Source organism: Rousettus aegyptiacus, unplaced genomic scaffold (genome assembly GCF_014176215.1).
Source record: "Rousettus aegyptiacus isolate mRouAeg1 unplaced genomic scaffold, mRouAeg1.p scaffold_m13_p_13, whole genome shotgun sequence".
Lineage (NCBI taxonomy): Eukaryota > Metazoa > Chordata > Mammalia > Chiroptera > Pteropodidae > Rousettus > Rousettus aegyptiacus.
Genome location: NW_023416288.1, coordinates 35,053,810 through 35,074,680, shown reverse-complemented (window position 1 = coordinate 35,074,680; position 20,871 = coordinate 35,053,810). Strand labels below are relative to the sequence as shown.

General features: G+C 49.3%; 2 protein-coding genes across 4 annotated transcripts in view; both read left to right on the top strand.

Annotated features, from left to right (window-relative positions):
- The window catches only part of HOXA3 (homeobox A3), a 46,055-nt gene that overhangs the window by 18,149 nt on the left and 7,035 nt on the right, over nucleotides 1-20,871 (top strand). Inside the window, exons 3-4 of one of the 3 annotated variants that reach the window (XM_016135937.2) lie at nucleotides 7,568-7,745; nucleotides 12,003-12,085. The gene's annotated coding sequence lies outside the window, so the exon portion shown is untranslated. Of the gene's footprint in view, nucleotides 1-7,567; nucleotides 7,746-12,002; nucleotides 12,086-12,459; nucleotides 12,515-20,871 lie in introns of those variants that run through there. The other 2 variants (XM_036230419.1, XM_016135938.2) reach the window with 2 other exon arrangements.
- Nucleotides 3,729-5,799, top strand: HOXA4 (homeobox A4). The gene is made up of 2 exons (XM_016135940.2): nucleotides 3,729-4,438; nucleotides 4,995-5,799. Exons 1-2 carry the CDS (start codon nucleotides 3,811-3,813, stop codon nucleotides 5,339-5,341), a joined length of 975 nt encoding a protein of 324 aa, XP_015991426.2. The 5' UTR covers nucleotides 3,729-3,810; the 3' UTR covers nucleotides 5,342-5,799.

The window sequence follows — 20,871 nt, the reverse complement described above, 5'->3', positions numbered from 1 at the left end:
TCCTGGAGAAAAACTTGTTATTATTTATTGGTTTAAAATGTTCCATGTCTCAGAAACATGTCAGCTTCAGTAATCATAGACACCTCTTAGCTAATTTTTAAAGTAAAAAGGACCTGCAGAAGTTATTGCTTTTAGATTACTTACCTTTTTTATTTGGAGAATTTTGATCTTTAGGCCTCTCATACAAGCCTAGTTAAAATTTATGTGTAATCCAAATATAAATTTCAATCCTATGCCTAGGTTGTATTCATAATTATAAACTACTGCAAGGAAATTACTCCCAAATAATTAATTGGTCGAATGGCTGATAATGTATTGCTTCCCTAAAATCATACCCCTGGTATGGGTGGGGAGGAAGCCCTTAAATGCCACCATCAGGCATTGTGAAATTCAGCCATTCCCGTGTATACTCCAGAGATGTGCTTCAGATAGAGAACAGTCAGTCTGGGGGACTCTTGCTCTAAAGAACAAAGGACAAATACAGTCAATACATTCCATAACCTTCACATTTCCTTTGCTTTCCTCTCTCTTGGTTTTCCCTGAGAAGGAGTGACCTGGGCAAAGCACCGTGCTCTCTAAAAGACACTGTATAGACCTTTTAGAACCGCAAAGTCCAAGGCCGAGGTGAACTTCAGGTCAGCGCGTCTAACAAATATGAAAATGTCGGCTGGTGAAGGGCGCGCCTTGTGATTTAACAAAGACTGTCAATGTGTAAGATTAATAAGAAACAAAATGCACACGGTGTCACTGTTCGGTCACTTTGAAACTTGGGACAGGGTTGCATTCAAGAGGAAAGGCTGTTTCAAATATATTCAAAATGATTCAAATCAGATTCAAACTAGGCTGCAAACACTGCCTTCCTCTCGCCCTCCCTCTCCCTTGGACTCCCTTCGCTCTTCTTCTCCATCTGGGATTTGAGGACATGATGAAAAGTTATTTCACTTAATGGGATTTTAAGAAAGCTTTTGTTGGGAATATATGTTATCCCTGCACGTGGAAATGAGAAAATGTGCATACCAGTTTCCCAAGAAAAGGATAACACTTTCACCCTGCTTGGGACTGGAGCCAGTTGGTGTGCGAAGATTAGCATGCTCCCTTTCTGCTCCATTTCAGAGCATCCTATCTTTTTCTCGGGCAAGATGCTGCTGGTAAACTTCAGTTTATTTATTAATTGAGTTAGTGTCTTCCTGGCTTTACTTTGGTGTCTTCGATTTTATGCAAAGGAAAGAGGTTTTTTTTAAAAAACGTTTTTCAAAAGATTATTTGATTCAATGGAATGATGCTATGGCTTGCACAGAGAGATTGTGGAAGGATCAGAAAAGGTACTGAGATTGTTTATTACAACCATAAATCTTGCAGTAAAATGTCAAAATGTCGGTGTGTGAGATAACACTTGGTGGTCCTGGCTCCGTTTGTGTTTATGATACGAACCGCAAAGACAAGTAACAGGCCTTGGGGGATTCCGTGTAAGCCCATCTTCCTAAAGTAATAGAACCACATGAAACACAGGCACAGTTAACTCGTTTAGGTTAACCATATACAAAACGGTGTCCGTGCCTTGTTAATACTTTAAAACAGAAAGCTGGTAGAAGGTTCTGAGGCTAAACAACATGAATTTTGCATTTTAGTGTTTGTAAATAATATTAAACAGACATGCTAAAGACCCAGTACTCAAGGCTAATGACATGAGGAGGACGGCAAAATTTCTTTGTCGTGTTTTTTTCTCTCCCTGAAGCTTAGAGTCAAGTTTTGTAAATTACATTGTGTATATATACATTATTCATATTATATATATTCAAGATATAAGTATATATTATTTTTTTCTTGCTGTAGAGAGATAGTGGTTTAGGCAGTTGTATCACAGGCTAGATTCTTCCCCGAGTTTAGAGAGGATGTCTGAGGATTACACTCAGCGTCAATTTCTGTCTGTGGCTCAGATTTCATTAAAAAAAATTTTCAGGGTGTCCCACCACGATGGACAGCACTCTTCACAGACACATAGCCAATGTGGAAAACCTCTTTGTACCACTTCAGAGTGATGCCAGTTAGAAAGCTAACATGATCCCTTTTTTAACCTCTTTTCCTAAATGAGTTTAAAGATTAGTCCCTTATAATAGACATTATGTGGCAAAGCATTAAATGACTATCCATCAAATGGATATTCCAGCATTTAGTAACTCTTATGAGTAACCGATGTAAATGAAGATAGAATTGACATTCCTTTTGAAGTGTCTCCAGGGTTAGGCTATAACTTTTCTTGTCTTCGTTCCAGACTCGGTTGTGAGAAGGCTGTTTATACTGCTCTTTGAAAAATCAAATAAGGTGTACTATCTGAAAAATCCTTGCTTTGCATGCCAAAAATGAAAGTATTTTTAGAATGGTGACTATGCTAGTTTGCACTGCTTTAATCTGGGTTGAATAGTAGAAGATCTAGGTGTGTCTGTTATTCAGAAAAGGAAAGGGAAAGTACACAGTAAGGCATCAGTATTTACTTCAAAGATCAACATTATGTGGAATTAATAAGTAATTTATTTGTTAATAACGATGTAATTAGTTTACCCATCAAATTTCAATTACCAAATGGCAGGCAACAGTCCTCTCTCCCCCTTTCTAGAGCTACTATATCGTTAATATGCTAATTTTTAGCAATTTAGAAATTATTGACTGTGCTGTAAATATAACTTTAGCTTCAGATTCAGTCCGAGAAAGCAACATCCAAAAGACAAAACATGAAATTCTTAGCTGGAAAAGGCCCGTAGGCGATCAGACTGGGCACAGTGCCTGTTCTATCCTTAGCCTGTTTTTGTTTGGGAATCGTTCTGAAATCGGGTTTCAAAGCTCGATTTTATGGAGGCGTCGCTTTTATACATTCCCATCCTTGGGCCACGTTCTTTCTCACAATTGCACATAGTAAATGCGAGCCTGTTTAACTCTCACATAGACACCTCCATCAAATGAGATGCTATTAGAAGGTTCTGATTTTTCTTAGAAAAAAAAAAAAAAAAGCTTGTCTCTAAAAGGAAAAATAAATAGTGCCCATCCGGTTATACTGGAATGGCCTCGCTCAACATCCTCCCGCTGCTCACCCACCCCATGCAGCTCCTGAGCGGCTTCTCAAAGGTGGGCGCGAACGCGGCGAACACGATGTGGGGAAGGGGATCAACTGGTGAGAAAACGGGACTGTTTTATTAGGGAGCCAGGATGAAAACTAGGATACCCTCTTGATCCCGACAGCACTCCTTCTCCCAGCCGGCCCCGCACCCTGAAGGATGCCAGGTCGGGTTAGGCTGGGCCGGAGGTCAGCACTGGGCCGCGGACGCCCGGCTGCCCTAGGTCCTAGGCCAGGAGTAGGGCACAGCCTGGGGGTCTGAGAGGACCTGAAGCCTGGCGAGCCCCGAATTCCCAGCGGGACTAAAAGTTGGGGGGGATTTGGGGGACTAAGGCGTCAGCTCCCTCCCTCCGCCTGGGGCCGGACAGCAGCATCCATCACCTCCCGCGCGCTTCCTGATCCGGGTCCGCGCGCGCGGCGCGCCCATTGGCGGGGGCGGTCACGTGGAGGGTACGGGGCGGGGCGCGCGCGGGGCCGAGAGGGAAAGCGCGCGCGCGCGGGCGCGGGCGGGGGAGGAGCGGCGCGAACTTTGGTGGCATTGGTGGTGGCGGGAGGGGGAGGGGTAGGCGCTTGACAGCGGGGGAGGGGAAGGGAGCGGAGGAAAAGGGGGATGGGAAACGAGGCAAGAGGGGGAGGGGCCTCGGCGAGCCCAGAAAAACGACAACGCGAGAAAAATTAGTATTTTTGCACTTCACAAATTAATGACCATGAGCTCGTTTTTGATAAACTCCAACTACATCGAGCCCAAGTTCCCTCCCTTCGAGGAGTACGCGCAGCACAGCGGCCCGGGCGGCGGAGACGGCGGCCCGGGCGGGGGCCCCGGCTACCAGCAGCCCCCAGCGCCCGCGGCCCAGCACCTGCCACCGCAGCAGCCCCAGCTCCCCCACGCGGGCGGCAGCCGCGAGCCCCCAGCCTCCTACTACGCGCCGCGGGCCGCCCGCGAGCCCTCCTATCCCGCAGCCGCGCTCTACCCCGCGCACGGTGCCACCGACGTCTCCTACCCCTATGGCTACCGCGGCGGCGCCAGCCCCGGGCGGCCACCACAGCCCGAGCAGCCCCCAGCGCACGCCAAGGGTCCTGGGCACGGCCTGCACGCGAGCCACATTCTGCCGCCCGGGCGACAGCCCCCACCGCCGCCTCCCCCGCAGCATCGCGCGGCGCCCCTGGCGCCCCCGCGGCGCTGCGAGGCGACTCCCGCCACCCCGGGCGTCCCGACAGGGGGCAGCGCCCCCGCGTGCCCACTGCTCCTGGCCGACAAGAGCACTCCGGGCCTGAAGGGCAAGGAGCCCGTGGTGTACCCCTGGATGAAGAAGATCCATGTCAGCGCCGGTACGTGGCGCCGCTGGGGAGGCGCGGGAGGATGAGCTGGGGCCGGGCCTGGCCCGGGTGTGAGGGTCGGGGCGGGGGTCAGGAGGAGAGACCGAGGGGAAGGAGGCCTCGGGAGGGGAGCCCCCATCTGGCCCAAGCTACAGTGGGATGTGGGTGTGTGCGCGCCAGCCAGCCGCCTGATCCCAATGTGAGAACCCTTTTGTACCCGGGGTCCCTTTATCTGGAGATTTACGAGACACCAAACTGTTAGGGCAGTAATTATAGCCCCCATAAATTTAATTGCCCTGGCAGAGGCTTCAGGCCATGTGTCTTTGAAGCTTTTCTTCAGCCCCAATGCCCAGCACCATTCTTTATGGCTCTCGGGTGTTTCCCGTTGTCAATAGCCTGTGAAACATTTTCTTTGCCGTTTTATGTATCTTGCGTGAACTTGGTGTCAGGTTATTATATAATGATGATGTCCAATTGCTCTTCCTCACCCCACCTTCTCTCTCCTCCTCCTTTCCCTCTCTTCCACTCCCTCCTCCTTGGCTTTCTCCTTGGGGTTATGGGCTTTCAGTCAACCCCAGTTATAACGGAGGGGAGCCCAAGCGCTCTCGAACCGCCTACACCCGGCAGCAGGTCTTGGAGCTGGAGAAGGAGTTCCACTTTAACCGCTACCTGACCCGGCGGCGCCGCATCGAGATCGCCCACACGCTCTGCTTGTCTGAGCGCCAGGTCAAGATCTGGTTTCAGAACCGGAGGATGAAGTGGAAGAAAGATCATAAACTGCCCAACACTAAGATGCGATCCACCAACTCGGCCTCAGCCTCAGCAGGCCCTCCAGGGAAAGCACAAACTCAGAGCCCGCACTCGCATCCCCACGCCCACCAGGGCCCCTCGACACCCACTCCCTCCTCCATATAACCTTCTAGAGATTTAGATCAGTTTCTTTCCCTTACCTGCTTCTCTCCTCTCTTCTCCCCCTTTCCTCATCCACCCCTACCCTTCTGGACCATAACAGACCCCAAAACAAAACCCAACTTGGTGAAAAGGAAAATGAAAAAGAAGACGACATTGTCGGGGTAAGAGTATGTGCTGGTTGCCACCCAAGAGAGGACAATGGCCAGGGTACTGGCTGGCGGAACAACCTGCTGGCCTGAACAAGGCTGCCAGTTTTGGGTACCTCAGAAGGACTACTTGGCATCAAGTACTTTTGAGATGGCTAAAGTCAGCTGGACAGCCCATGCTGATTTGGGATATGTACATGTATATGTGTTGCAAGCAGAAGAAAATAGACCCTTTTCCTATGTTCCTTACCTCCCCTCTGTCATGAAGGCAGCTCATACAAGCTTGTCTTGAACTGAATAAATGAGTAGACGTTGTGGACCTCACCAGATTATTTAATTCTCAAAATGTATAGACCTCGATGGTAGCTGTGACACATGATAGTTTCTTTCTTTGCATTTATTTAAAATACTGTTGTAGAGATTGTTGTCTTATTCTGAGGCACAATCGGGGACGGGGAATGCATCTAGACCCATGTGCAACTGTGCGAATTGTGGTGTGGCTATATAGAAAGCTATGTGCTAAGAATAAACTCTTTAAAAAAAACATTAAAATTCTAAGACACATTTGCGTTTCTTACTTTTAGTTAAAAAAAAAAAAGTTCTCTGGGTTGAGATGCTTGACCTTGCATGTGAAAATCTTGTAGATGGCTTGAGTTGTGTTCACTTGGATTTGGACTGCTCACATAATTTGTGTGAGTGTGTTCAACTTGAGCTGAACTCTTGTCAAGTTTGACCCACTGTGGGAAAAGTTCCAAAGAGCATGAAGGCTCTTGAGCTCTGAGAGGGCTCCTCTTCTTCCCAAACTTGGCCAGGCTTTCAGGCTTCAAGTCTCTGTAAGGCATAGAAACGTGTCCTTCCCTGCTATGAAAGGTGAAACCAAGCAGTGCTGTGGGCCCAGGAGTTTCTGCAGCTGTTCTACACGCTGAACTCTGAGCACACTTGGAAAGAAGTGGTCCCTTTGGTATTTATTGCACCTTCACACTTAATCTGCCTGTTTCCCTGGAGATAAAAAATAGTTTGCGCAGAGGGTTGAGATTGCTTTTTGTTTCTTGGCTGTTTTTGAGTTTCTCTTCGCTAACTACAGCTTGGGAATTTTTGTTTGTTTGCTTTTTATCCTTTTTTTTCTTCCTTCCTTCCTTCCTTCCTTCCTTCCTTCCTTCCTTCTTTCCTTCCTTCCTTCCTTCTTTCCTTCTTTCTTTTCTTTCTTTCTTTTTTGGAAGAGCTTTCAAAATAAACTGAATTTTCCCAGTACACCCTCCACAGTTTCTCCTGAGGAAAGAAAAAGTTTAATAACACTCCAAAATGCACCCCAAGCAAGGTAGACCTGGGAATATTTAGTGCTAGAAGAAAGCCAAACTCTGAATTAGGGTCACTTTCCTCAAATACTCCTAGATCTTTCTGCCCTGAGCAGAGATTCTAGATTCAAAGGGTCAAAAATCAAAATGCACCTCTCAATTTTTCATTACCATATAGTTTATTTACTGATTTATAAGTCAGTTAAGAGGATTTAGACTTGGTTGTCACTGAAGGGACAACAAGATACAAAAAACAACACACACTAGGCCCAGAGTTCAAGAGGTATCACTAGGCCTTGAAGGAGGGCAATATTTAGTTCATGTAACAATTTTAGCAGAGATGGGAGGGGGTGCTCACCTACTTCTACAATTATAGAGGAGTTTTAACCATTTGTCCATCAGTGGCAAGCCCTTAGCCAGTAGTCAGTACTGTTACTCCTGCCTCTGCTGCCCAGCGTTTGATACAGGCTCTCTACCTATGAACTAACCAGATCTGAGAGGGAAGTATGGACATCAGTCTCATAGGGGCCTCCACCTCTTCCCAAGAAAATTCAGGCGCAGATAAGTATCTGCCTTCTTGAGTCTAGCCAAACACGACATAAAGTGCATTTATAAGGTGTGAAAGGGTGCCAGGGATTTCTGGAGGCACTGTGACTGCTGCCGAAACTTATTAACCCTCCCCCTGCTACATGCACTTGTAAAACGAAATTAAATCACGCTGAAAATAGCAATTTCCCCAGGAATCATTAATCACCTCATACAATAAATACTTCTTTGTAATTCAACAGCAATTCTGAAAGGCATTCTCTGGGAAGTCTGTGGAGAAGCGAGGGATCTTCTTGCAAATAATGTGGTCTCGGGCAAGGACGCAGCATCTTGGCTGTCTGCTCAAAAAATGCCTAGACTCTCGGTGGAAACTGAGTGTTGAGCTGCAATACCTCAAATGGCAGATTATCATCATTTAAGGTAAATTCTTATATTCTCCTTTGTAGGGAAGGAGGAGGATGGGGACATTCATTAACTTCATACTGGAGGCAGCTGTATGGGGGTGAAGGGGGTAATTTTCTTTCATTTACCCTTATGGTTTATCCAGGAAAGGAAGAGAGAGGTTCAAGATTGTTTTTCTAATATTCCAGGACAAAATGGCATTTTAACCCAAACTGTCTTGATTATTAAAGTATTGGTAAGTTTTACCAAGCCAAAAATGGTTCAAAGTGATCCAAATGACTGTGTCATTTCTTCACAGTGTTTTGCCTGTTTCAGATTTTCTATTTAAGGGAGCTTGTTATAACAGCTGAGAAAGTCCCACTTTGTGCTTCAAAATCATGCATTGTCTGCCCTTTGCTAGGGCAACCATAAGAGTTCACCCAGAGGACAAATTTTCTATCTCATTAATTGTTTTTTTTTTTTTAAGCAAACCCTACTGGCCCCTCAAACCCTTGACCTTTAAAGACAGTATTTTGTGTAAGCTCTATAATTCTCTTACCCAAATGACCCTTACACATGCTCTCCTCTCTTTCTTCTCTTTCTCCCTTTTTCCCTCTAACACAAACTCATCTGCTTTAGTCACAGAGTCAAGTTGTGCATGACTCCAGAGATAAAAGTTTCGTCAACATCTGAAATCAACCTAAATCGGTTAGGAGACACTCTAATAGTCACAGTTTGAATTAAGTACTTAACACTCTCCCTACTGAAGAAAAATGGCACTTTGCAGGCTCTCTTTCTTATTTTTGCTGAAATCTACAATATACCTGGTGTTTTATTACAGGGGGAATTCAACTGTGACAGGCATAGTAGAATACTTAATACCCAGGATGGAGCTCATGGGAAGATTACCTAGATATACGGAGAGTGTCCCTCTGCACGGTGTCTCTGACTTTATACTCGGCTGTCCCACGATGCTCACATTCCCCCCACTTCTCAGCCTCCTTCCTATCTGGGTATCATCATCTCTCTTCTGACCCCCGACTCCCTTAAGCTTCCAAACCATACTACTCTTTTCACCTGCCTTCCCACCAGCAATTTCAACACTGAAACAGATCAATGACTCTTTAAAATGGAAAGAAAGAAAAAACTAGAAGAATCAATGTAGCAAACAGAAACCTGGGGCTTCCTGTCTGAAAGAGTGGGTTCTGTGCAGGCAATAGGCATTCTTTGCACTGGCTTGGTCTCTGCATCCCTAGCCAAGGTCCTGTATCGAAGAACGCAGGCTCACCCTTCTCATCGGCTTCTCCTGTTGCCCTTCTCTATATTACACAGGGATCCAAGAATAATTTGCTTCTCTCAAAGTGTACGGGCTGGGAAAAATAGGAGGAGGACAAGACATGTGTTCTAACTCTTTGATAGCATCAAGGAGGCTGCTGAGGCTGTTGTGAAATATTCTCATCTGAAAATTCTGTCTTAGAACTCTGTCATGTCGTCTTCTCAAGGCCCCAAACTCGTGGAGTAACCTCTGCTCCCCCCCCCGCCCCCCCGCTTTCAGGCCAGTCCCAGTCTTTCTGGAATTGATTCCTGAGGCTAAAAGAGAGCCCCTGATGGAAAGAATGTCCCAGGTGAAAGAGATCAAGAGGCTATTTTGGTTCAGTCTTCTCAGTTTCCCAGTGAGGAAACTGAGGCAGCTGAATGCTCCCTGCCAATGTTCTTTATGTTATGAATGTGTAGATTGAATAGAGCCTTTGGTCTCACCTTGAGTAGAGTAAGCACACAGAAATCTTTTTGGTGGAAGGCTGTTCTTCCCGGAATGGACTAACATCTGGGTTTACACTTGGGATGGATGACCACAGGTGTGCTCAGCCAGGTTAGAAGGGTAGGTTCTTGCCTGATGAGTCATCAAAGCACCTAGAGTGATTATATAACCAAATTTTCTTAGCCACAGTGCTGAGATAGGTGAGCTGATGTCTGGGCTCAGGAGGGCACAGATGTCAGGGTCCCTGGGAGAGTGGTGAACGTCCCACTGTCCATAGTTCTCATAGTCCCAGCATGACTAATTTTACTGTGCTCACCCTGGGATTTCACTGGTGTTCCCTTGCCCTCTAGCTTGTCTGCTTTCAGGAGGCCTGGGAGCTAAAAAAAAAAGCCAACCAAGAACCCTGGTTGCAGCAGATAAAGGTGTAGTGCCTGTTTGAGAGATTGAAATTGTAATCTCTGAGGTCACGTGACTCATTAAATAATTAATGCGAATCATCAGGAATGGATAGGAGTCTTCAGGGCCTCACTAAGAATGAATATCTCAGAAGTGAGACCCCCCAACTTCCTATTTGATTTTTAAACACACACACCCTCATATTTATCTCCGAAGGCTTTTAACTCCTTCAAGAGGGCTGGAGAGAGCCCTTGAGCGGGGAGGACCCTAGCTGGCGGGCCCACGTGCGAGGTTTCTGCGAGTCCGGGGTGCGCGCCGCATCCGGGGAAACGTGAGTTCGGGCTCGGGTTTTCTGCGGTCACATCTTGGCTTTGGTGATGAAGTGAGACGGATGCGCAGACAGTTGGTAATGTTCTGATTCACACTGGGAAAGGCTACGGAGATACCATAGGACCCGCGCGCGGCTTTGTTCAATTTTCCCGGTGTTCATAAATCACCCGCGCCGGGCAAGCGAGGGAGAAAACGAGCGCCAAAAACGCACAGAGAGGCCACAGCGGCGGCAGCGGCCATTGCAAAGGAAGAGTAGGGACCTGGGCAACATCTCTTTGTGACTCATTAGTCTGAACGATTTATGGGGAACAGCAGCCATGAATATTAGACTTGGGGATAAGGAAATAGCAACAATAATAACCATAATAATTACAATACTTCTAAGCATTGCAGGGGAGGCGTGGTGGATGGCGACATAGCTGTTCTTTCTGGGGAGATGTTAAGTGGCAACGTGCAGAGTAGCTAAGCCCCAACTTGCTCAGGGTCACAGCAGGAGCCCCAAGGCTAGGGGGCACTCCCTTTGGGGACATAGAGGGCGAACTTGAACAAGAGAGAGGGTCCCAGCATGGATTCTGAGTCCCAAGTGCCTGATAGAAGGTGAGGGCTGCAGGTCGAGGTGATGGCAGAGGGCAGCTAGCTGCTGGTTTTGGGCCACTTGTTCAATGCACTAGGGGGCCCTGAAGCATGAGGGTCGGGGGACTTGTCAGCTATTTGGTAGCCTCTCTTGGCGCTATCAGCAGGATTGCATGGATGCCGAACAGCCATCAATGTTTGGTTTGGGGCTGGTTGGAGTGTGCAGAGGCTGTGCGGGTTTGGGTGAATGGGGTGGTAGCGAGGGATAGGTCTGTGGAAGCAACCCGCCCTGCAGAGTCCCAGCCCCGAGGGAACTTCTCCAAGCCTGAGCCTATCCCGGAGGATGAGGATTCTGTGCCCCTTCCCCAGTGTCTTCCTGCCACCCCTGAGTTTTCTGACCACCGTTTTCTAGTTAAAGAGCAAGAGAGGGTTGCAAATATCTTGAGAGGTGAGGTAGCAGCAGAATTAGGGTGTCTAGAGGCTTGTCACTGAACAAGGCAAGGCCGGACAGGCCCCCCCATCCCCCATATCTGGTATTGTCCCATGGTCAGGTCTTTCCCAGTTTCCTCCTATTTCTAGCAGCCAAAGTTGGCCTGCTGTGAGGGACTGGACGCTGCGGTAGTCCTGCCAGCCCACTGGGACGAGAAGTGACGCGCCCCGGGCTTGAATGAACCAGAAGACAAAACCTCTCAAGGCCGTCCCTGGCCCATGGGCTGAGCTGGGGTCTGATTTCGCGCCAAACAGAAATGAACATCGTTAGTGAGGTTCCAGGAGAGTCCGTGATTGAATGCTCCCAGACAAGGCTTCCCTTTGTTAGCGAAAGAAAATAAAGCTCGCATTCACATCCTCCAAGTTGAGGTGCGTGAGGGGCTCTTTTAGTTGAGTCCGCACCAGCAGCAAAGCCGCTTCCACCTTCCTGTCTTGCTCCGCCTCGTCCATTTTCTTCCTCCTTCCCCCCTTCCCACCCCATATATAAAGAAAGAAAAAGAAGAGTGTGGGTGCGGAGATGGAGTATGTATTTATTTTACAAAAATAAATCACCATCTTCAGGCCATTTGTAGACTGGAACCTTTCGAGCAATGAGTGCGCCGCATGGACGAATGCCCTGGCGACTCCTCCGTGTCCGCGTCACCCCGGGGGCCACCCTGGCGTCCGCGCCGACCGCGCTGCCAACTCCGGTTCTCCAACTCCCTTCCTTCGCAGCCACCGTTCACCCTCTGCTGTTTATTTGTCCGCAGAGCGCCTGGACACCGGAAAAGGCGATTCCCTGAGCTCCCGGAGTTGGAGAAAATTTGGGGTTCGGTCTTAAACATCTTTCGAGGTAAGCGCTGCGCCCAAACTCATCACCGCGCGAGGCTTTGCACCGGGCCTTTGGGAGGAGTTTGCTCTTCTGGCAGCTGCAGCCCTTTGAAAGAGGCTCTGGTCAATATTTAACTTAGAAGGAGTTCTGGAGCTGGGTTCCCTCCAGTTGCACGCTCTGCGAATGCGGGGCTTCTGGTAGACAAAGAGTCTGCCCGCAAAGCCGGCGTCGTGCAGGAAGGGCGGTCGCAGAGACCAAAGATGTGTGTGCTTGGGGGGCGGGAGGTCAGAAGGGTGTATTTGTTTCTTCCGGCAAGTCTCAGACAAACCACTACATGGAGCAGCGGGGCAAAAGCAAAGTAGAGGCCACAGGCGCGTCGGCTGCTGCGTGGGCCGCTCTCCTTGTCCACTACTTGCGGCGCCTGCGGAGACTGTGACTTCGGGAATTGTGGTCAGTCCCTGCTCTGCGTTGAGAAAACTTGTCTCGTCGCCTTGCAGGTTCTCCGGTCCTTTTGCCTTTCCTTGGCATGAGGGAAGTTGCTACATTTCCAAAGTGTAGACCGTTGCAGGCAGCAGGGCTTCTGGCTTCCTTTAGCCGCTTTCCTTCGGCTGACCCGCTTTCCTCCGGGAAAAACACAGGTTTTCTATGTCTCTGCATTTTCTTTTCCTACTTGGAACAAGGGAAAACTCTTTAAAATTCTTTTCAAGTTCTGGCTTAATTTGTTCTCTTAGTTTGGGATGCAGAGAGGTAATTACTGTGTTTTATTACCTTGTAAAAGATCCATAAATTTCGTGCCTATTTGGGGGAGGGGCTGCTGGAATAGCTTTCAGAAGCTCGGTATGAAGGAATGGGTTTGCTTTGTTCTTTCAGGAATTACTTATTTTTTAAAGTTTTCTTAGATTTTGTTTTCTATTCCCTAGGTCTGAGTATCCTCTAAAATGTGTTCCCCAAATAGATACCATGTTTCTAATTAATTGCAACATGCTATTCAGTGATGCTCTAAGGTTGGTATAGTGTTCTGGATACAGTTATTTTGTTAGATAGAAAGTAAACAGAGTAATAGTAAAGTTGGTTACTTTCTCAGCTACTGTATGTTTATTTATATCAAGTATAGACGGAGCATTCAGGAATTTGTAACTCAATGTGTACATGATTTGCATCTGTACACAACAGAACCATTGCATGTATAAATAGTGGCCGGAGTTTGAGATCATGTGTATAAAATAATATACATTTTCATATGTATCCAGAGGACTTGAAGCCCATTAGTATTGCAGTTGCACCCCCAGGAAATATCTCATGTTAAGTAATGACCTATAACCGCCACACACACATACACAAAAGTGGGCTAAGAGGGCCTTACCTGACTCTGAGTAGAAAAACCACTAGAGTCAACTAAGAGGAGAAAAATGTTAAGTGTATTTTTGACAGAGAAATCAGATTACAGTGTTTGAATACAGATATATCTAATCTGCCAACAGCCTTGCAAATATTGACTAAAGCTCTGTATCCTGGGTCACCCGCTTCTCTGGAGACAACTTTTTGCCTATTTTGCCTCTGGTGGCCTGGATCTAGAGCATGTGTCCCCAGGCCTGGCTGGCCATGTTGGGGGGCTGAGGGAGTGAGTGTGGTGGGCCTGGCAGCTGGGTTTTCGAGCCTGGGCCTAGATCTTTGAGCATCTCTATTCTTGTTGTCTGGAATGGAACTTTAAAAGGCCTTGCTCCAGGAAAGTGGATTTCAGAGTGGCGAAGGAGGATTCTTAGCTGCTGGTCCCCTGGTGGCTTCCCCAGATCAAGGTCTCTCGTAGGGAAGCCGTTTTCACCTCAAGAATTAAATTTCTTTTGACTTCCTCAGATTTTTCCTTTCACATCCCACCAAATCACCCCATCCCACTCCAAGTCGTTAATGTTAATTGTTAAACAGCAGTTGGAGCATTAACGGGGTTGTTAATAGCGGCATGGAAGCTCCTGGCTGGAGCTGAGATGCCTCTGGGCCTTGCTGGTGTTAAGGCATTTCTCTGAAGCACTACCAAAGACTTCTCCCATTGATTTATGGCCTTGGGAATTTAGATTTGCTCCAGACTGTTCTGAGAGTTCTGAAGGGAGCCCCTTCTCATCTTTGAGCTGAAGCCTCTACAGAAACTTTGGGGTGTGTGTGTGTGTGTGTGTGTGTGTGTGTGTGTGCGCGCGTGTATGTGTGTGTAGTTTGCTAGTAATGTAATTCAGCAATACTTCCAGGTCCTTTCTAGGCTATCTGGAGAGTTCAGTGTGAAATATTTGGTGTGCATGCGGGAGGAGGAGGAGGGACAGGGGACAGTGTATTAGTGGTCTGAGTGCTTGGTGGGACTGGAGAGTGCTTTTTTGGTAACCAGATTTTGGTCCTTCCCCCCCTTCCCACCCCCATCCTCACCTCCAAACCTGAGAGGAGCAGGTTTTCACTTTAGGTTCTCACTTTAGCTTAGGTCAGAGCTGGAAAAGTTGACAGAAAGGTTCTCTCTCAGCTTTGTCACAGACAGAACCTTACTGGAATACTGCCACCAGCTTAAGCCAGGACTTAGTTCCAAGGGATTAGGTCTCCTCTTCTTTTATTGCCCTTCTGATTTGGACACCCCCATTACCAGGCCCCCCTTACTGAGGACCTTACATTCTCACCAGGCCCCTTCTGTTCCCCTGCAGGGAAGAAGGGGGGAGGGGAAGAATCATGCACAGCCTCTGGCAGCTGCTACAAGTTAGTCCTCACACTCAGAGGGGCCTAGCCTGCCAAATACCAACTCTCAAGGAACAAAAGAATATGGCATGAGGATCTCACCACCTCAGAGCACCCCTAAAGTTCATAAACTAAAACCTGAAAAGAGAAAATTTTCAGATAGCTCATGAGAGGGTGAAGTGTTAAAATCAGTGTCACCAATCAGAAGGCAGGAGTGTGTGTGTGTGGGTGCTTATTTGTTTCAGCCAGGTTCCTCCTCAGCATAGTTGGTCTAGTTCAGTTTCTGCTGCTGGACATGGAGTTGTCTTAGGGGAGGTGGACAGACCTGTCTGCAGAGAGGGTCCCAGGTTGTCTTGTAGGTTAATTCAAGGGGGAGAAAGTTTGGTTCTCTCTATTTTCCCCTCTCTTGCAGAGACAATTAGATCATTTTCCCCATACATTTTCATCATTGGAAACCTATCATTTGTGTATCACTCAGCTATGTACCGAAGAAATGTGTAAGTGCAGGTTTGGCCAGGGCACTGCGTCCCTCCAGATTTTGTGAAATTCTGAACCCAGCATTCTAGAGCCAAGCACGACTTTCCTAGGGGGCTCCCATGGAATAAAACCAACCAACTGGACTTGGAGGAGGTGCTTTAGCTTTTTGTCAGGTAATGATGGGCCTTTTGGGTTTCTTCAGTGGCTGTGGTGTATGGTGTGGGTGTTAGCAAACTCTGTACAATGGCAGGCCTTGAGGGAGTCCACCGACTAGGACAATTATTACTGGGTTTTCTTCTGGAAACAGGGCTTGGGTCTTGCCTTTGAAGTGTTGGTGAGAAGAGACGAGTGCGTGGGTGTGCGGGTCTGTGAGTGGGTCTGTGAAAAAAGTTACACGGACTCTAAGAATGGGGACAGCATTGTTGTTTCCTTGTGTTTGGATCGAGTGTGAAGAAATATACTCGGAGATAACTAACCTTGTGCGGGGCACGTATTGTGAGGGGGAGAGATGCCCCCAGTGTCCTACTACACTAGACAAAACTTTCCTACTGCTGGTCACGGTCCCTTACGCCCCCTTCTCCAAAGCTAAATGTTCCGCTTGGAAACATAGTTCCTTCAGTGATTCCCTATTTCAAATACAAGGATTTAAGTTGACGTATGACCACGTGAGCACATAATACAGCGCATTATTGTGGCATTTGGAGCGGAGACCCGGACGGCTCGGCTTCGCCTGTGATTACGTTTTCTAGATTCTCTACAGAGCAAGAGCTTTTCCCCCACCCCCAAGCACCCTCCTCCTCCTCCTCCTTTCCCTTCTCCGGAGAGCACTCTCCTAGCGGGTTGCAGTTTTCAGCGCTATGGAGCGGTTCTGGGCCAGCTAGCCGATGGGACTCGAGGCCACACCAGGAGGATGGAATTTATTTTAAGGTATTTCCGTTGATTGTTCATATTCAGAGTGAGTTATGGCTGTGAGAGACAAAGGTCAGGCCAGGAGACCCTGGTTCAGGGGCAGGACCCTCAGCCCCTCTCTTCCTTTGTTTCTCCTTTAGAACTGAAACCATTTGAAAGATCCCCAGTAGCACCTCAGACTGAGTTTAATTCCCTGGAAAGTGTTGGGGGTGTAAATTAAGGGGCACTCGGTGGGCCTGCTGGTCTCTAGCGCTAGGGTGGCTTTGTCCACTACGGCAGGGCTTGAGTCCCCGGAGCTGAGCCCTAGGCAGAAGGAGGGTCAGAAAGCGCCCAGGAAGGCTAAAGTGGCAGGCGCTGTGCTCCGGGGCGACACTGCCTGGAGGTAGTGGGGGCTGGGTGAGGGAGAAGGGGAATCGCTCCCCCATTGGTCCTGTTTGCTGGCCAGAGCTGGAGGGCTAGGGCCGACCTGGGCAGCTGGAGCAACTGGGAGAGGGAAATCAATGAGTGTGCAGATGTACTGCCATTTTATTGATGATGCTTTGGGCCACTTTGTTCAGTGCTGGGTTGCAGGGTGCGCACGCCTTCCCACACACAGGACGGAAGGAGCTGGACCCAGAGGATGCGCCTTTGTTTGCCTGAGCACTCTGCCTGGTAGCGGTGGAGAAGGACTGCTCAGATCTAGAAGAGGCTTGGGGCTGGGGGTGAGCATGCTGGATGTCCAGAAGCTTTGCTATTCTAATATTCAGGAGACAGGAGAAAGAGGGAGCACGAGCTGGGTTTGGGCTTCACAAAGTGTATGGCCCGGCTGCCCCCTTGTATGCCCCCAGCTGGCCCAGAGAGTTGGAGGGCTGGCCGGCGCACCCTGGGCTGGAGGGAAGTCTGGAAGCAGAGTCTGCAGGAAGCAAAGGCAGACTTTTCTCTGGCTTCGGAGAAACAGTGCAGTAGCCAGGATGGAGGCAGATGAGAATTAAATTGTGTGCTTCCAAATTACTGGGAAAGCCTTAGCTAATTGGGCTTTGGGGACCCACCACTCCCGGGAAGGAGGGAAACTCCCTAAAAGGGTGAAAGAAACTTGGCTTTCCTTTGCTCCCGGAGCTCTCAGAGCAGAAGAAAGGGGTGCCTACCAGGAGTCAGGAAGCTGATTTGCCGTGTGACTTAAAAAAAAAAAAATCTTATATCTTTCTGTACTCGAAAAAAAAAATCAAATTAGGTTTCTCCTACTTGAGTGGGACTTACTTCCTCAGAATGAAAGGGTTGCTCTGCCCTCCCCCTCTGCCAGCCTGGGCATTAACCGTGTTTAACTGAGGCAGTTTCAAGTGCTCTAAAACACCCCTTGGAAATAAAATGTAAGCTTTAATTGCTGTTCAATTACTTGTCAGCATTTCATTTGATTTATGACCCAGTTCTGGCGCATTTTTGACCCAGTTAAAGACTCATAAATAATATAGTTTCGCTAGAAAGAATGAGAGAGGGAATAGAGGTTTGTTAAAGGCATCTTTTTATTGTCGCTTCAGTACCAGCAAGTGGAATAAATATCTAAGGAAAGACTCTGGAGCTGGCTGGTTCTGTATAAAAGCGTGTACAGTGAGAAGAAGCCAACAATCACATTTATAGATCACTGGCTGTTTTTTCCTTCAAGGAAAGAGCTAAAACCAGTCTATTATAGCTAAAATATAACTATAAAAAAAGGCATAGTCCCCTGTTACCCTCAAAACTCCAGCCTCACTCTCACAGGCAAGCATATTTCCTCACTAATTTCCCATTCTGAGATTTCGATGCCTCTGCTTGCCAACAGTTGTTCCTCACCTTTGTCCAAGCTGCACAACCAGCTGCCCCCCACCCCAGCCACCAAGGCCCTCTCGGACATGCCCACAGGAAGACCCCTGCCCCCAGAAGGGTAGAATGGCACCAGCGCGCACCTTCGCTATTCCAAATATTCTTCTAGTGCTGAGAAAATGTTTTCTTCTAGTTCCCATGGGCAAGAGATCGGGGAGCACAGGGACTTGGGGGAATTTGGGGAGCCAAGCAGTCTTCTCAGTAACGTAAACCTCAGTGGTTTTGGTGGAGCCGGGTGAATGGCTGCGGGATTTGCCTAGAAAGAACATGGGGGACAGCACGGGTAATTTCTGGCGGTGGAAATCGACAGGCGGTATTTTTCTTTTAAAAAACAATAACAAACAAAAATCTACATCTATTATACATATAATATATAATATTATATATTATTTTTAAAACCATCTCGCCTGCCTTGCTCCAAAAGCCAGCCCTTTGGATTTCAGCAGAGAGGCCTGAATCCCAGCAGTCTGCGTGCCAGGGCGCGGGACCTCAGCCTTGAGGTCAGAGCCGCGCTTCTGCCCGCTGCAGCCTGGCGCCCAGAAGCCGCCCAGTCTGGGCCCCGGCCGGGCTCTTGCCCCAGCTTGCTTTCCGCTCTTCAGCTTGGGTCCAGTCCCGGTGTTTTGTCTTGCACGGGCTGAGTGCTGGTGGAAAGGTATGCGCTCCGGGCACTCCAGCTCTCACCTCGGCGCCCTCAGCCCCCTTGGCCCAGGCTGTCCCCTTCCCTGGCAGGTTCTCACAGAGAGCTGGCCGTCCCTGCAGCTGGGTTAGCCGAGAAGGCGGTGGGAGTTGCGTCAGCAGTTTAGAGGAGAAAGTGCAGGTTGATTATTGACCCACGCCTTCTTTCTTCAAATGCCACATCCGACCCCGCGGGTTTGAAGAGAAAATGCCGCGGAGCGGATTTTTGTGCCGGGTTCTCGCCTCCTACGCGGCCCCGCTCCCCCTTTCAAGTTGAGCTGCCGCAATATGCCAGAGGAGCAAGTGTTTGCTGTTTTGTGCTCTGTTTACAGCTTTGGGGCTCTGAGTCATAAATCTTGCCCAGCCATAAATGACAAAAACCATTGGTATGCATGAGGCCACCCTAGCCGGGAGTGCTTTTTGATTTCTCCCCTTTCCCTTGGCTTTGTTTTTGCTCTAAGGTGACACTTTGGCTCCCTGACAGTTTACACATACTACTTATATTTTTAACACCTTCCTTTGAGAAGGACCAGCCGTTGACACCTTGCAATTGCACGAAAGCTCCATTTCTCTCTTTTTGCCACACACACATACCCTTGCAGAGTTTGCTTCAGAACCTGGGGAGTTAAAGGCGGCATTAGGAGGGAAAGACCATCCTCCGTAAAGTTGTGGAAATATTACCAGGCACACGCAGGCCTTTCCTCTGCACGGCGTCTCTGTGTGCCACTAATTATGGGGGGAATACTGTTGATGTCCGGTGTTGGGGTCAGAGCTTTATGGGTCTTTCCCGTGAGTGAGCTGTGTGTGTACTGAGAACCCCACACACAAGAGCTGGAGACCTGGGTTTCTAGGCACCTTTCTGTGTACCTGAGCCTAGAGTGTCCCATTTCACTGCAGGCTACCATGTAGCTCCCCCAGGCTCCTTCCCTCCTGGCTGCCAGGATTTCAGGGTTTCTGTCTAAAAGCATAACCAAAGGCAGCCCCGCCTGCTCTTGGGGAGATCTCTCGATAAAGGAGACCCTATCCTGCCCTCCAAAGGTTGGCTTCTAGGTTCTTGGATTGCGGGTGGCAAGTGAGGTCAGCTGCCCAAAGTCCGGGGAACTCTTCTCGATCCCCTCCACTGTCAACTGGAAATGTCCGGGGCAGAGGGTTACATGGTTTCTCAAACGGGTTCCTAAGAAATAGAGCCCGGCTAGAGATCCCCTTTGTGAGAGCCGTTTGTCCTCATTAGCATAATTTTCCTGGACTTTAGTGACGCCCGGGAGGGAGGGCTTTGGGGGTTGTGGGGGGAGGCTGTCCTCCTCCCGCCGCTGAGCTCCCCCTATGGCTCCTGTCCCTCCCTTCGCTGCCTCAGCCCCATCCCCCATGCCTGGCCCGCGCTTCCCCAGCCGCCTCGGCCTCCCCTCCGCCCGCCCCCAGCACCCCCCACTGCACCCCCAACCAGCCGCTGCTCCGCGTGTAATATTCATAAGAAACATACCCAAGTCAGTGCCACTAGCCCAGGCAGAGCCCTGCGCCGCGCTAACGCTTATCTCCGGGCTGCGGCTGCTGCCCTCGGGAAGGGCAGGGGGCGGGGGTTTGGGGGAGGGGTGGGTGGGTGGGGTGGGTGGGAGGGGGGGTCCAAGCCGCCCCAGTTCGCCTTGGGCGAGCCGTGCCGGAGCAGCCAGGCGGCCACGCTCTGCACCGCTGGTGTCCGGGCCTCGGGGTCTCCCTCCCGCCTGCCGTCTCGGCTGATGCTGAGGGTCGGTGCCCATCCCGCGCTGAGGGGACCCGGCCGGGCCGCGGAGCCGGGCCGGGGGCCGGAGCCCGAGCCCGAGCCCGCGCTTGCAGCGCTCATCAGAAGTTAAGGTAAGCAGGGCCACATCTCGCCGCTCCCAGCGCTGAATGGAGGAGTTTACGTCTCGGTGATTTATGGCCGCAGACTTAAATCTCGGTTCAAGAAGAGTTCACAAGCTGGAGCTTCCTTCCCGGCAGTGACTGATACCCTTACACTTCGAGTTCAGGCCGCTTTCCCATCCCCGCCCCCACCTCTTCCCTCTCCCCTAGCCCAGCCGCAACTTTTCTGGGTTGGGGAGGGCAGAAGGGGTGGGCAGGGGACGCGGGGGCTCTTACCCTATGTTCCCGCTTAAACTCAGGGTGAAGGCAGGCTGAGGAAGGGGCGGGAGTGGAAAGAGAGAACAGTGTCTGAAGGAAGAAGCTTGAAT

Bases quoted from the DNA above. Each gene is read 5' to 3' on its own strand.
- HOXA4 (XM_016135940.2), top strand. From the start codon at position 3,811: ATGACCATGAGCTCGTTTTTGATAAACTCCAACTACATCGAGCCCAAG. The intron at 4,439-4,994 runs GTACGTGGCGCC...ATGGGCTTTCAG, and splicing joins GAAGATCCATGTCAGCGCCG to TCAACCCCAGTTATAACGGA.